This window comes from Neolamprologus multifasciatus, chromosome 12, assembly GCF_963576455.1.
Source record: "Neolamprologus multifasciatus chromosome 12, fNeoMul1.2, whole genome shotgun sequence".
Classification (NCBI taxonomy): domain Eukaryota; kingdom Metazoa; phylum Chordata; class Actinopteri; order Cichliformes; family Cichlidae; genus Neolamprologus; species Neolamprologus multifasciatus.
In genome coordinates this window covers 18,670,564-18,684,996 of record NC_140450.1, presented here as the reverse complement: position 1 = coordinate 18,684,996, position 14,433 = coordinate 18,670,564, and the positions used below count along the sequence as shown (strand labels likewise).

Here is a 14,433-nt window from a genome sequence, read left to right as displayed (position 1 = left end):
TTCATGTTTGATATTGTGATCATCAGGTATTTGAGAAACTAAAGTTGGCTGAGAAGACGTCCAAGGACATTGATAAACTTAGAGATGGCTACCGTCCTGCAGCCAAGCGTGGCGCTATCCTGTTCTTCGTGCTGACAGAAATGGCTGTGGTGAACAGCATGTACCAGTACTCACTTGCCTCCTACCTCGAAGTGTTTGACTTTTCACTGCGGAAATCAGTGCCAGACCCCTCCCTTCCCAACAGACTAAAGAACATAATGAACACTTTGACATACAGCGTTTATAACTATGGCTGCACAGGTAAAATATTTAAGGTGGAATAATAGTGAACCATGTGAGGGGCAGGAAAAAAGTCTGTTTTTAAAGGAATTTATAATTATTTTGTAGATTTTATAACCCTAACTCAGCTCTTATCCCCAGGATTGTTTGAGAGCCACAAGTTGCTCTTTTCCTTTAACATGACCATCAAGATCGAGCAGGCAGAAGGGAGGGTACCTCAGGAGGAGTTGGAGTTCTTTATAAAAGGTGAGCTATTCAGAGAACTACAATATAAGTACATACAATAGTGATCAACTATGCACACGAAAACACAAGGTTCAAAGCACATTTCCATCTCGTGTATAAAGGTAATCTATCCCTGGAAAAAAGCCAGCGCAAAAAGCCGTGTGATTGGCTTGCCGATCAGGGCTGGGAAGACATTGTGAAACTTGCAGAGCTCTTTCCCGAACAGTTCAGCTCTCTGCCTGATGACATCGAGAAACATCCCACTGAATGGCAATCTGTAAGTGGCCACAGGGACAGAACTCACTACAGGCATACCTCTGAATCAACTGTGAGTGTAACTCACACTCTTTTTCTCTTCAGTGGTACGACTTGGATGGACCAGAACAGGCTCCGTTTCCCATGAAATACAAGGGGAACCTGTCAGCCTTTCAGAAGCTGCTGTTGCTGCGCTGCTTCCGGGTTGATAGAGTCTATAGAGCTGTCACTGACTATATCACTGTTATCATGGGAGAGAGGTGAAACTTTTTGTACTGTAATTTTTCATTTTTTGACTATCCTTACTCACAGTGAAGTAGACTGAAAAACAACAAAATCATTTATATCAAATCAGTATTTGGTGTGAACTCTTCACCCATAAAAACACCAGCTTTTACAATTTTGTTTAGTTGTTTAAGGTACCTGGCAGGTAGTTTTTCTTTTAGCTCCTGCGAGAAGAGATTTTTAGGAAAGCTCAGTGCAGGGTGACACTTTGTACTTCTTGTTTCCCTGGATGGATGTCTGAGATCGCTGAGTTTTAGTCACACATGTCTTTGATAACACATGGCTAAGAATCTAAAGAGCTGCAGTAAAGTTGCTAAAACTTTTGCACATTGTGTATACAGTATATACAGTCTGTACATATAATCCACTCCTGTGAACAAAGTATAGATGACTGTGTGAATATTGAAACATTCTGCGCTTACAGATGTTTTTTATTGTATTTCTGCTCAGATATGTTCAACCCCCTGTGATCAGCTTTGATGCAATTTATGATCAGAGCACACCTTTCTCCCCCATTGTCTTCATCTTGAGCCCTGGCTCTGACCCAGCCGGTGACCTCATGAAACTAGCAGCCAGATCAGGCTTTGGAGGCAAGTTCAAGTTCCTTGCAATGGGCCAAGGCCAAGAGAAGGTACTCAATACTTTTTTCCTATATCACGGCATATCTATATGAATATAGGGATTACCAAGTAATCACATTGAATAATATTAAAAAGGGATGAAGTTGAAAATAATTGTTTTCTGTACCCGGGGTAAAGGTGGCACTAGATTTATTGGAGAAGGCAGCCTCTCGAGGTCAGTGGCTGATGCTACAGAACTGCCATCTGCTGGTAAAGTGGCTGAAGGAACTGGAAAAGGCCTTAGAGAGAATCACCAAGCCCAACCCTAACTTCCGCTTATGGATCACCACCAACCCCATTAAAGATTTTCCCATTGGCATACTTCAGAAATCTCTAAAGGTGAAACACACATTCTCTTTACCTTCAGTAAAGACTTTTTGTAGATGTTTGTAAGTGGAAGGACTTCCTCACATTGGTGCTGTATTTGAATGGTTTTAACTGGGAATATGACATAACTCAATTTCCAGTAAAGTAAGGTGACAAAACAGTTACACATTCCCTTTACATGTCAACTATCTTTTATAGAAATTGATGTTTCATGGCAGATGAGATTGCATTAAGAACCTATTAACATGTTAATAGTAGAATATTTCTATTGTACTGGAAAAATAAGTCGTAAAGGACTGCTTCTAGGAAGCAGAGATGCTTCAGAAGTAACAGATGGTATGACAGTATTCCTTCATTGTTGTGTGCAGGTAGTGACAGAGCCCCCCAACGGCCTCAAGCTTAACATGAGAGCCACATACTCCAAAATCTCCCATGAGGCCTTGACCACATGCCCGCACCCTGCGTTCTCCAGCCTGGTGTTTGTTCTTGCCTTCTTCCATGCTGTGGTGCAAGAGAGACGGAAATATGGAAAAATTGGCTGGAATGTCCCATACGACTTCAGCGAGTCTGACTTTTCTGTAAGTTGCACATTAGTCTAAGATTATTTTGAAAGTATGTTTACACTACCGGTCAAATGTTTTAGAACACCCCAATTTTTCCATTTTCTTTAATTGAAAATTATGCAGTTTAATGTCTCATTGAACTTTGATATAAAAGAATAGTACAAATAAGGAACTGGAGTTAAAAAAGAAATCATGGAATCAATTTATAGACAATAATGTATTCTAAACTTTTGACTCATCTGAGTCGCCACCTTTGGCAGATATAGCAGCTGAACACACCTTTCTTTCTACAATAGAAATCAAATATTCTTCAGAAAGTTCTCCCCATATCTGTGGCAGAAGTTGATGCAGAACAACTTTAAATTGTTAACCCATTTTATGTTCCCTGAAAAAGGCCTTTTTGTATAATTCTAAAATGTGCATTATTTTTCAAATTTTAGTCACCTTACCTTTTTTTTTCTACCTCTGGCAGTTCACCACTTGCCTTTGTACCATTTCAAGCTATTCATTGGACTTGAATGACTTGAGTTGCAATAAATAACTGGAAGAACTAGGTTGCTCTAAAACCTTTGACTGGTATATTTTAAATTAGTTTATGAGTGGTATAATATTTGCTGTATTTCACTTTTCAGTAGTTTAAACATAGTATCTGTGCTCTGACAGGTGTGTATGGAGATCCTAAACACCTATCTGACAAAAGCTCATGACCAAGGAGACATCAATATACCCTGGGGAAGTCTTAAATATCTTACTGGGGAGGTTAGGCTAAAATGAATTCGTTTATATTGTACATTTGAATAGTGTGCATCTGTTATACTACTACTACATGCTGTAAGTTTGGTGTAATTTATAATGTTTTGTCAGGTAATGTATGGCGGCCGAGCAATAGATAGCTTTGACCGCAGGATCTTGACTGTCTACATGGATGAGTACTTTGGAGACTTCCTCTTCTACACTTTCCGGCAGTTCCACTTCTTCAAAAACAAAGATGTAGATTACAAAATCCCTCCAACTGGACCAAAAAACGTCTATGTTGGTCAGCAGTTGTTTTCTTATTTCTCAAATTCTCTCACTCATAAAAAGGGGAGGGGGGGAATTTTCTGTCATCATTTAATGCTTTATGCTGTTAATGTGCTACAGATGAGATTGAAGCCATGCCACTGGCAAACACACCTGAGGTTATGGGTCTCCATTCCAACGCGGAGATAGGATACTACACAAATGCAGTTAAGGAGATGTGGACTCACCTGATAGACCTTCAACCTCAGACAGGTATGATTTCGCATCTTTCAGCTCATCCCTTGAAGTAATATATCCTGTTTTTCAGAAGTAGAAGCATTTATTTATTTCCATATGCTTTCTTCTTAGTGGCTGTTAAATACTCTCTCATATCTCAGGTGAATCTGGTGGACAGATCAGCAGGGATGAGTACATCCGCCAGGTGGCCCAGGACATTCAGAACAAGCTCCCGCAGTTATTCGACATGGATGTGATCCGGAAAAAGTTTGGCATGGACATTTCTCCGACCTCGGTGGTTCTCCTTCAGGAACTAGAGCGCTTTAACAAACTGGTGGTCCGCATGCAGCTCTCTCTGGCTGAGCTGCAGAGGGTGAGATGGAGGGGCTGAAGACCCAAGATGCTCAGTAAATTGACCTGCGGGTGTTGTATATTTGTGCTTTGCTCCGATTGGGATTTGTTTAGATTGTCCTGTGTCCTGTAGGCCTTGGCTGGTGAGGTGGGGATGAGCAGCGAGTTGGATGAGGTCGCTCGATCCCTTTTTAATGGTCACATTCCGGTCATTTGGAAGAAGCTGGCACCTGACACTCTTAAGTCTCTTGGTAACTGGATGTCCCATTTCAAGAGGCGATATGAGCAGTATAACTGTTGGGTAAGGATGACCCCATTTAATCTTTTTTCTTTAATAATTTTTCTACCATAACATTTTACAGTTAACAAATGACTTATGCTTTGAATATACTTTCAAGTTGGTGTATTTTGTGCTCACCAGGTGAATGAGGGCGAGCCAAAAGTTATGTGGCTATCAGGATTACATATCCCTGAATCTTACCTCACTGCTCTGGTCCAAGCTGCGTGCAGGAAAAATGGGTGGCCTCTGGATCTCTCAACACTGTACTCAGAAGTTACCCATCATCAGAGTGAGGATGAAGTCGCCGAAAGACCCAGACAGGGTAATAATCAGAGCTCTTCACTTGCAGCATGAGCAGCGAGTAGTTGTAAAGACTGACAGTCTCATTCCCTGCAGGTTGCTTTCTGTCCGGCCTGTATCTGGAAGGAGCCGACTGGGACATAGAGAAGTGCTGCTTAGTGAAGAGTAAACCAAAAGTTTTGATCGTTGAATTGCCCATCCTCAGAGTCATTCCCATAGAGACGCACCGCCTCAGGCTACAGGTGTGGACAGCAAGCGCAACAGACCTCCACACTAATTTATATCTTATTATTGAATGCATCTATTTAACTATATTTTTGTGTGTTTTGCACCTCAGAATACGCTGCGGACACCTGTCTACACCACTTCGTTGCGGAGGAATGCAATGGGTGTGGGCTTGGTGTTTGAGGCAGACCTGTTCACCACCATGCACCTTTCTCATTGGGTACTCCAGGGAGTCTGCTTGTGCCTCAACACCGACTAAAGACAACTGTCAACGCCACTGAGCTGATTACTTGTAGCATAGTCCGCTGAAAAATGTTAGTTAACGATAGCAATGTCTGCTTCCTGCTTCATGTAGAAAAATACTTAAACATAGCCTGTGTAATACATTTTATTTTATTGTTGTTTTATAACTTTAATTATTTGCCTCACTAGATGGCAGCACATAACAGAGGCAGTAGCTTCAGGCTGATCAACATCTCTAGGGATTTGTCTTTGAAGCTACGGTTGACTAATCTGCTGAAATGTTAAGGCTGTGAATGAATAAATAAATGTTTTTTACTTGTGTCGTGTAGGCTCAGAATCCCATTCATGCTCTTACAGGTCAGCAGATGCAAAATATTTCTGCTGATTTTGTAAAAAAAAATAAATAAAAATCATAAACTGCTGCGTGCAGTGGAAACTTTAACAGTAACCAGAGGCAACCACAAGCAACTTTTTAGCTTTTCTCTGCAGTATAGGTAACAGGGCATGTTTTATTACATCATGCAAAGAGAAGATCTTGCACAGCAGTGAGTAATCGAAGCTGCTGATGTGAGCATGCCAGCTCAGGTGGAGTAACCTCTAAAAACTCAGACGAGACGGTCCTAGAGGATGTGGCAGCCGCTGCAGCAGTGACGTTGCAGGTGCAGAAATAAAACTTGCAGCAGTTTGGAGCCATAACTCACGCAGTATACATCGTGAAGCCCCAGTTATGAGAGTGGAGCTGTAATCATAGTAAGACTAAATTGCTTAGACTGAAGTCTTTATAAGCCAAACAACCAGCAGCATGAAATTGTTTTAGTTTCTTTAGTCTCTTCCCTGAAAAGTCCCAACCTGGTACACGATTAAAATCTTTGTCATTACCATATTCTGTAGCCTAAAAGGATCTCTCTAAATGGCAGAGGGGCAAAGGTTGAACAGGCCCCATTCTCACCTTCAACTGACACAAAAAGAGGGAAAATCAGGACATGTTTATGACCAAACACTGGGTGGGGGCAGGAGCAATTGTGTTTCCCTTTTTGAAAAGAGGGAATGAATGTTGTGTTGTTTAATGAACCTTTACATCACTGGATGGAACTTTAGTAAAAGCAGACCTAAACAAACAATGGGCAATCTGGCTGTTTAACTTTGTACAATAAAGGGGAGGGAAATCATAAAAGTCAGAGTAACGACAGATAAAGAAAAAAAAAAGAAAATTCTCTCACTGGCACTGAACCCAGCTCGCTTCCTTAGAGGTCAAAATTATTTTCAGCTGCTCATGACTGCAGGGATTTACATTAACCCTAAACTGCTCTAGTTCCTGCTTGGCACCATTGTTTGCCCTGAGTGGCCTCGTAAAAGCGCCAAGGGTGCCCAGGAACAAATCCCCTCCCATGTGTGGTGATTGGGAGCAGGTGGGCTCATTAAGACCCAGTAAAGTCAATGCACTGTTTTCCCCATTCTCCCTGTGGCATAGTGAGGAACAGGAATTAATCCCAGTCCTCTTCTGTGACTATGAAAGTGTTAACATTATCTTTCAGGAGTTAAGAACTTTGCACAAAACTTAAAAAAAAAAAAAAGTAGATTGTATTAACAGGTTAGATAAGCACATTTTGCTGCCTGCAGCATCTTTTGCAGCTGGCCAGACTTAAGCCCAAGGGCTGCAGTCACCACAGTCACAGACATATATACAACTCGTGTCCTAGTTTTTGGTTGCAGTGCCAGGTGTTTACTTTGGAGAAGGACCGCAGATCTGTGGCTACTGGCTGTCCCAGATGCAATGGGCAGTGGGAAATGACACTAACCTCAGTTTTCTCTGACCACTGGGTACTGATGGCTTTGACAGACTACACCTGCTGAAAACAACTCAGGGGCAAAGAAAGAAAGAAAGAAAGAAAGATAGATAGATAGATAGATAGATAGATAGATAGATAGATAGATAGATAGATAGATAGATAGATAGATAGATGTTGTTGATGATGTTATAAATAGGTTAAACTAACTGCGTTATAGTTTAAATAAAGATGGTTGCATAGTATTCAAAATGTTCAAAAAGGGTTTATAAAAGAAGTGATTAGCCTTAGCTGGGAGTTTAAACTCGTCATATCCAGTATTATCAAAACTTTTCGTTTCTTTTCTTTAAACATTCCGTTTTATTTGGTTTAAATGGGGGCCTAACTCTCACTAGCACCGCGCCTGTGATTTCAGAGGAGCCTTGAGAATCAGCAGCCCATAATTCATTTAGTGCAAACAGTACAATGCGTTAAGTGCCGTCGCTTTGTCCTGTGTGAGAAGTTGAAACGGGGCAGGGTAAAAGAGACCCAGCAGGCTGTGCTTTTAAAAGACCGGAGGAGACTATAAAACTGGTTTCATACCCGCTGCTGTAAAGGATCGGCACGATATGAGCGCAGACAGACGGAGGTAGGCAGAGCACACTCAGGGAAGGGAGGACAGCACGCATTTAACACTCAGAGCATTCATGGTTCATTTTTATAAAGTCGGATCTCTGTCACAGACAAGCGTGGGTTTATGGGCTAGTTCACACTCAGCTCTATTACACATACATCGGGGTTTTTTGTGTGTGTTTTCTACTTTAGTGAAAAGGATGAGCGTCTTCTCCAGTAGACCCGGCGCAGTTTGACACGTTTCCCGAGCTGGAGTCACTAAGCGGTCTGTTTTCCAAGCGGGGCCTCATTAAAACAGTTCTGCTCTTACTTTTGATGCCACGGAAATGGGATCGCACCAACGAGAGAGCGTGTCCGCGCTTTGCAGGAAAAGTTTGCTTTGGACAGTGCTGATACTCTGGCTGAGCACGCTGGTTAACGGGACCTGGAAGACGGGACTTTACAAAACCTATTCAGTCGGGACGCAGCTGAGCAGAGACCAGACAGCAGCCACCCACAGCTCAGTCTACCAGAAAAGGTGAGGAAAGTACGCACAGCTGTCATATTGCACACAGAATACTTATATTAAGTTTTGTTTTCTATGTTCCTGTCACTGCATGCCTCCACGGATGTACTCCCATCTCCATCCATCTACCGGGCGCTATTGTCTTCCTGACAGTTGGTTTCCCTTTTCCTGTGCTGGCAGGCAGCATGTTTTTACTCTGCTGAGTCCCATCCACACTCTTGTCCCAGCTCACACACCTCTGCTGCCCCTGTGGCGTGTTATATGCTCTCTATCCATGCAGCGCCTTTAGCCTCACACACAAAGCCCGCTCTTTTCAGCATCCCAAGGGTGAAGATTTTAAAAAAAAGAGTGTTAAACCCTTAGTTTAAGGAGTTATTGATTATTTGTATCTCTATAATAAAGCGTGAAAACGTTTATCTTAAAGGATCACTGAATGAAAAGGGGGATAATAAGGCTTCAGAAAATGATGGATCTTCTATGTAAGGGCAATCGAGTTGACAAGGGTGTTGAAAGAGAGTCACCAGACTAAACACGAAGGCAGGAGGGTTAACCGGCTCTTCTTTCCTCTTGGACAGAGCCAAGTTTAGTTGGAGACTAGCCACTGATTAATGATGAGAGGACGTTTCCCCATCTTGCAAATATTTATGCTGTCAGCTTGTGTGTGTGGGCTGAACGTGGCCGGAGGCTGAAATCCCTTCTCTCTGATGAGGTCTTCTGGGTGTGTTCAGGTGGTTTTCAGCGCCCCTTCGGTAACTCCACTGCCTCACTTCTCTGCTCAGCTCCCCCTGCCACTCAGAGCCAGAGGTTTGTGGACATGTTTGCAAAACACAAGCAGCTGGGACTCCAGCGCAATCTGAGCTTGTTTTTTGGGGAAAAAAGCAGAGGGGGATGAGTTTACAGTCAGTTTGCTGCTGTTAGTGTAAGTGGCCGTGCAGGAAAGGCAGGACTGAAAGAGGGAAAGCTGCTGTTGGCGTGAGTCAACCACCTTGTTCAGAGGTCACTGGGTTTGCGGTGACATGACAGGAGCTGAAAGTCTCCAACACGTCCACCTGCTGGCTGGCTGGCCTGATCGGTGAAAGCAGCAGTTTATTGGATGTCAACAAACAGTAACAGCGGCGGTGTGATTTCAGAGATCAACCTCGATGATGAAAGCAACCTGTCATTAGGGTTCAGGTGCTTAAAAGGAAACGCATATGACTGTTAGTGCACTGGGAAAGGGAAACCTTCACTAATACCAGCACTGTCTTCACACAGTGATTAGCACAATCAAAGGGGATTAACATCTTGTGGGTATTTTCTTTGCTGGTGCAGTCACTCTGTGAAAGAGCTGATAAAGCATTCCTTCACCATCTCTCTTAATGACTGCATAGCTCAGTAAACTGTGGGGTCACTGAGGGAGATGCTTCTTTAGTCCCTGTCTCGCCCAGTTCTTTATCCTCCCTCAGAGGACTTGTCATGGTCTGACAGGCAGTCTGAGCCCTGTGGCAGTCCTCATTCCTCGTCCATCTTGACCATATCTATGTTCACTTTAAGCATGGGAATGAAGACAACTGAGATTCCAGGAAGCTGCATGGCTTCAAGCAGAATGGCTGTGAAACTTCAAATGATGTATATGCACAGGGAACCATTATTTGGATGGATGTCAAGAGGCAGTCACCAATTGTTCAGCTCCAATAATATCCACTGGCCACTGATTACATTACTCAATTGAATTTGTTGCCTTTTTCTGTATTACATCACTGTCTTATCTTCTGTTTTTGGACGTGTCACTGGACAAAATATGAGATTCTTAAGACAGGATCTTGAACTCTTTGCTTCACGATTTACAGATTTTCATGTGTAATATCAGTCTTAAAACAAAGAACTAATTGTGGCAGCTCATCCTCCACAATGAGAAAAAAAATTGTTGGATTCCTGCTTATCAGATTGAATATTTGCTCATTTCTGTGGTTGCAGTCTGAGTTGCTTCAGTTTTTGGACAAAACAAGACATTGATGTCATAACTTTGAGCCGATTTTGTTTCCCGATGTCTTAGAGATTTGATACTTAGTATGAGCCTAATACCAGACCCCATATTGCATCCTGTGCACTGCAGGTGAGCAGTCCATAAAGTCAGCATCTCATTCACGGTCAGTGGAGCAGCTCAGCTCGACATGATGGTCCATTCATGCTAAGCAGTCAGGATACGTGGCGCTGTAGGTGTGCTATGAGTGAATCCTTCATTTGAGTGGAATTCCTCTTTCACTTCCAGGTTCAAACACTTGAAGATGCCACAGACTGAAAGCTCACAGGTGTCTGCACCTGAAAGCTCAAAGGAGACAAAGATAGATGAGAGTTTTCCTTGTTTATTCCATGCTGCTGTAAGGAGTCACTTAGCCCTGACCTTTAAGGCCTCGCTTCGGTGCTTTGATGCTCGTCACTGTCCGCTGCGCATGGAAAGCCCGCAGCAGCTTTGAACCTGCAATATAATACCCCAGCAGCCGTAATGCTCTGAATTAATGTATAACAATTGTTCAAATACAAACTTAATACAACCTGTTTCTTTTGTTTGTCATTGAACCTGCAGGCCATGACTCTAGAGCAGCAAAGTTTTTTTTTATTTCACCTCGACTTGTTCTTGCTGTTTTCCTCTTTGTCGTTGGTTGTGGTGCCATATTTATCTTATGTCTCCTCTCAATCCCACGGGAGCCACACTGCTTCATAATTGCCATCTCTGTCCCCACCGGAAGCTTCCTTGGATGACCTCTGCGATAAGTTGACCTTTGTCTCCTCTTTTCTCGTCTCCTTCCCGTCCTCTCCTTTGTCTGGCTATTTGCCACATCTGTCTTTTGTCCTTTGTTCTGCTCGAGTATTTTCCCACAGATAGAAATCCAGAGGAATTCCTTTTGCATTTCAAACATATCTCTGAGCGTTCAGGCCGGCTCCTACGACACGTGAATGAATGGGTGGAGGAAAGGGAGTTACTGTGGTGTTTTTAATCAGAGTCCCATCAACGTTTTGCCCACATCAGCCTACTTGTCAGTTCACACGGCTTAACCCCTACCTTCTTCATCCCGGTGCAGTATGCTGAAGTAGGCGAACCACCTCACTAGTGTGAACACGGGAAAATGTGGACTGCATAGCGTAAAAGGTGAATTGAGGGCACATGCGGTAACGACAGCGCAGCATATAAGCGAGTTCACAAGCTTTCTGTCAGCATTTGCATACATTTAAGGATTCAGCACTTTTTTTGTTCCCCTCCAATATTTTACTGTCTTGGCGTCGGCAGCGTCGAGGAACAGATGGGCCAAAGCTGTGATTTCTCTTAACGGTTGGCTGTGGCTACATGTGACTGTGAGACATGGTTGATGATTTATTTAGCTTGGGCCCAGCATTCAGAGTGTGCCATGTGTGCTTAGAGACCTGATACTCACTGAGGGCCTGCTTGGTGTTTTTGCCAATGAAACAGCATGGTGCTGGTGGGTTTCACACTTCATAGAACAAGGGTGCCTCCAGTAAGAGGAAGGTGTTGACTACAAAGCATTTGAGATTGAAAGACTAAATGCACTTAGAGCCTGTGTCCCTCATATGCATAGATAATAACAGAGTTATTGTTGGGCCTCCCCAAATCTGCTTGCTGCAGTGCAAGTGTTTGTCTTGCCGCATCACACTTGTTATATATTATATGAATCGGCTGCTTTTGTTCTTTCACTCATTTAAGGAAGAAGGGTCGGCATTTCCTCCTCGGTAATTGCATAAGAGCAATGCAAAGAGACAGGGAGACCATAAAATCCAGCGCCCCCTTCCCTCCTCGTACCCCCTGGTGAGACTCTTGTCCGTTCCCAGGTGAAGCCTCTTCTCGGCCTGGGAAACTCAGATGTTTATCTGTCGGGTCTGGCAGATAAGTGGTGGGGAGGAGTTGGGTTTACTACCCCCTCATCCCCTCCCCCTTCCTCCCAGCTCTACCTGACCACAGCTTCTTCAGTGTCTGAAATTTTCCACCAGTGATTAGAGCAATTTTTTCTGGACCAAGGGAAAGCAATCATAGGGTAATCATATAGATCCACCGTCATTCTAGTAGATGTATGGCTGATGGATACGCTATGATACACGAAGGGTGGGCTTGTGTTTGAATAACATGTGGCGGAGGAATTCCTTTCCCCGCTTTACTTATGATTAATTCAAATAATGTCTTACGTTTTGCTGCGTTCCTTTGCTTTTTCCAGATACGGTAAATAATGCAAAATCCTTTCAGTCTGCAGGCTTAAATACTTGCTACATGAATGGAAACAATCAAGATTGCTCAATAATAAAAGAGACGTTGTCATGTGATAAGGGAAAGTCGCTGCAGCTGTAGACAAACATTTATCAGCGGTGCTCCCGCGCTCTGGCTCAGGTATGTGTGTGTGGCCACCACGACATGTGGGAACGGTTAATGGGAGCCGGTTCAGGGCTGCTTCGCATCCTCTCCCTTTGGCAGTTTTTCTTTAGTGTAAACTGTCTCTCGTGCACACAAACATATGGTCTCCCATATTGACAAACAGACTTTGGTGGGAACACCCACCCACTCTTGCACACGTTGGCAGCAGAACAAAAAAAGTGTAGTTTCATGAGCTCCCTTCCTATGCATCTATTGATAATGTTGTAAACACAGGCTTAGTAATTGTTTCCGTGCTCCTCTTACAGCCACATGAAGGTAATGAGGATGTCTGTACACATCATTCTTAATAAAACCATTCTGATAATGTGGTCGCTCATCAGCCCGAGAGCGTTCTCTTCACATTAAAGCCAACAGTTGTGTGTTTTTTCCTGTTCTGATATGTAGCAGAGAGAGAAGAAAGCTAAAGGCTTTCTCTAAAATGTTTCTCACAGCGCCTGTGCTATCAAGAACAGATCTGCTCCCTTTAAAAGGGACACCGAGCTCTCGGTGAGGATTAAACTAAACCAATTAGCTCACAGTCTCTTCAGATAAATCACACTTCCTTTAATTTTAAGCAGTCTCACTGAGACATTGATAAAATTTCGCATTTTGCTTCTGGAGGTCGAACTCCTCTGAATGTAATAGCTGCGGAGCGTTCTCATCCTCACCATCAGATCTCAACCTCTGACCTTAGCATCGTCGATATCTCATCGCAGGCTCTCCTCAATGAGTTATGAAGGCCTTCCATTAAAGGGAGTGAAATCATGACCCAGCTTTAACCCATGCTTAAATACCTTCATCTTTGTATGAGACTTTGTCTTCCTCTTTATCCCCTCCTGAGGGACTTCTGCTCCTCCAAGGTCCTATACAAATGCATGTGTATTGATAGAGGAGAGACCCCTGTGCAAATACAACCCAGTCCTGCAAACTCTGTGGCTGATTAAAACCGAGTGAACACGGTGAGGAAGTTCCCAAACAAAGGAGTTGAGGGTGGGATGGAAGGACAGAATGACCGCAGTGTTTTTAGTGTGACAGCACTCGTTTGAAGGTGTTTTGGAAATTCGTTCTCCTGTGTTTAGTTTAAGAATCAGACTTTTTACTGAGTCTAAAAATAACAAACTGTTGAAATCCTGCTGTTGTTTTATTCTACATTTCTGACTCTGTTTCTTTCGGCAGGAACTGGTGTCCTCATACGGTCACTAAGACTGTGACCTGCCAGGTGCAGAATGGGACAATCCTCCAGCGGGTGTACCGGACATGCCCCTGGCCACAGGGATGTGCAGGAGGCAGGTGAGAAGGCAGAGGCATCTTAGCAGTACTGCTACTGTTTCACAATGCTTTTACGAAACCTTTAAAAAACCAAAACATTTTTTAGTTCATGGGCCGCATACAGCACCGTATGATCTGAACTGGGTAGAAAAACTCTCATCATGAAATGTATTCAAGACGTGCAAGTTTCTGCTCAAAAATGTTCCAGTTCCCTGGAAGATAAACACTTTGAAAAGACATAGAATGGGTCACATGGCTCTTTAGTGAGCCACATGTTTACAACTTTAAAAAGAAGAAAACAGCTATCAAAGCAGAAAGCTTGGTGTAATGTTTATTTTCTGTTTTTTAATTATACTGGGATTAAAATAGCAGAATAGTTGTTGTTTGAATGCTGTTTGAATCACTTAGAGGATTAGCTTTAAAACTTGTTACTGGAGCTAATGCTCTATTAAAAATCATATTAAGTTCAATCATATTTGTGGGCAAACAAGTTAAACAAGCTTGCCACTTCAGTGTGGGTATGAGGCTAGCAGTGGTGTTGGGTATTCATATAGCTCTCCTATATTTAGCATAGTTCAGGATGCCACGCTGCTGCTCCATATGCTGTCTTTTAATTGAGATACTGTAAACCTTAAAGCTTTCATATAATCTGACACTTACTGATGGGGCACA

The 14,433-nt window shown here is 43.0% G+C and overlaps 2 protein-coding genes across 8 annotated transcripts in view; both read left to right on the top strand.

The window, feature by feature from the left end:
• Positions 1-5,508, top strand: part of dnah10 (dynein axonemal heavy chain 10) — a 29,156-nt gene extending 23,648 nt beyond the window's left edge. For both annotated transcript variants that reach the window (XM_085181207.1, XM_085181205.1), the window contains exons 64-78: positions 27-300; positions 421-525; positions 627-781; positions 865-1,019; positions 1,495-1,675; positions 1,803-2,003; positions 2,360-2,569; positions 3,218-3,313; positions 3,419-3,590; positions 3,695-3,826; positions 3,952-4,163; positions 4,275-4,442; positions 4,563-4,743; positions 4,818-4,963; positions 5,059-5,508. In XM_085181207.1, coding sequence (XP_085037333.1) covers positions 27-300; positions 421-525; positions 627-781; positions 865-1,019; positions 1,495-1,675; positions 1,803-2,003; positions 2,360-2,569; positions 3,218-3,313; positions 3,419-3,590; positions 3,695-3,826; positions 3,952-4,163; positions 4,275-4,442; positions 4,563-4,743; positions 4,818-4,963; positions 5,059-5,205 — 2,535 coding nt within the window. In that variant the 3' untranslated portion in view covers positions 5,206-5,508. The remainder of the gene's footprint in view (positions 1-26; positions 301-420; positions 526-626; positions 782-864; positions 1,020-1,494; positions 1,676-1,802; positions 2,004-2,359; positions 2,570-3,217; positions 3,314-3,418; positions 3,591-3,694; positions 3,827-3,951; positions 4,164-4,274; positions 4,443-4,562; positions 4,744-4,817; positions 4,964-5,058) is intronic.
• A 1,605-nt stretch (positions 5,509-7,113) lies between these two features.
• Positions 7,114-14,433, top strand: part of emid1 (EMI domain containing 1) — a 57,999-nt gene continuing 50,679 nt past the window's right edge. For 4 of the 6 annotated variants that reach the window (XR_014877347.1, XR_014877346.1, XM_085181220.1 and 1 more), the window contains exons 1-2: positions 7,114-8,105; positions 13,669-13,782. Coding sequence is in view for 4 of the 6 variants with exons in the window: in XM_085181220.1 (XP_085037346.1) it covers positions 7,915-8,105; positions 13,669-13,782 (305 nt within the window). In the remaining 2 variants the exon portion in view is untranslated. The remainder of the gene's footprint in view (positions 8,106-13,668; positions 13,783-14,433) is intronic. The other 2 variants (XM_085181221.1, XM_085181222.1) reach the window with 2 other exon arrangements.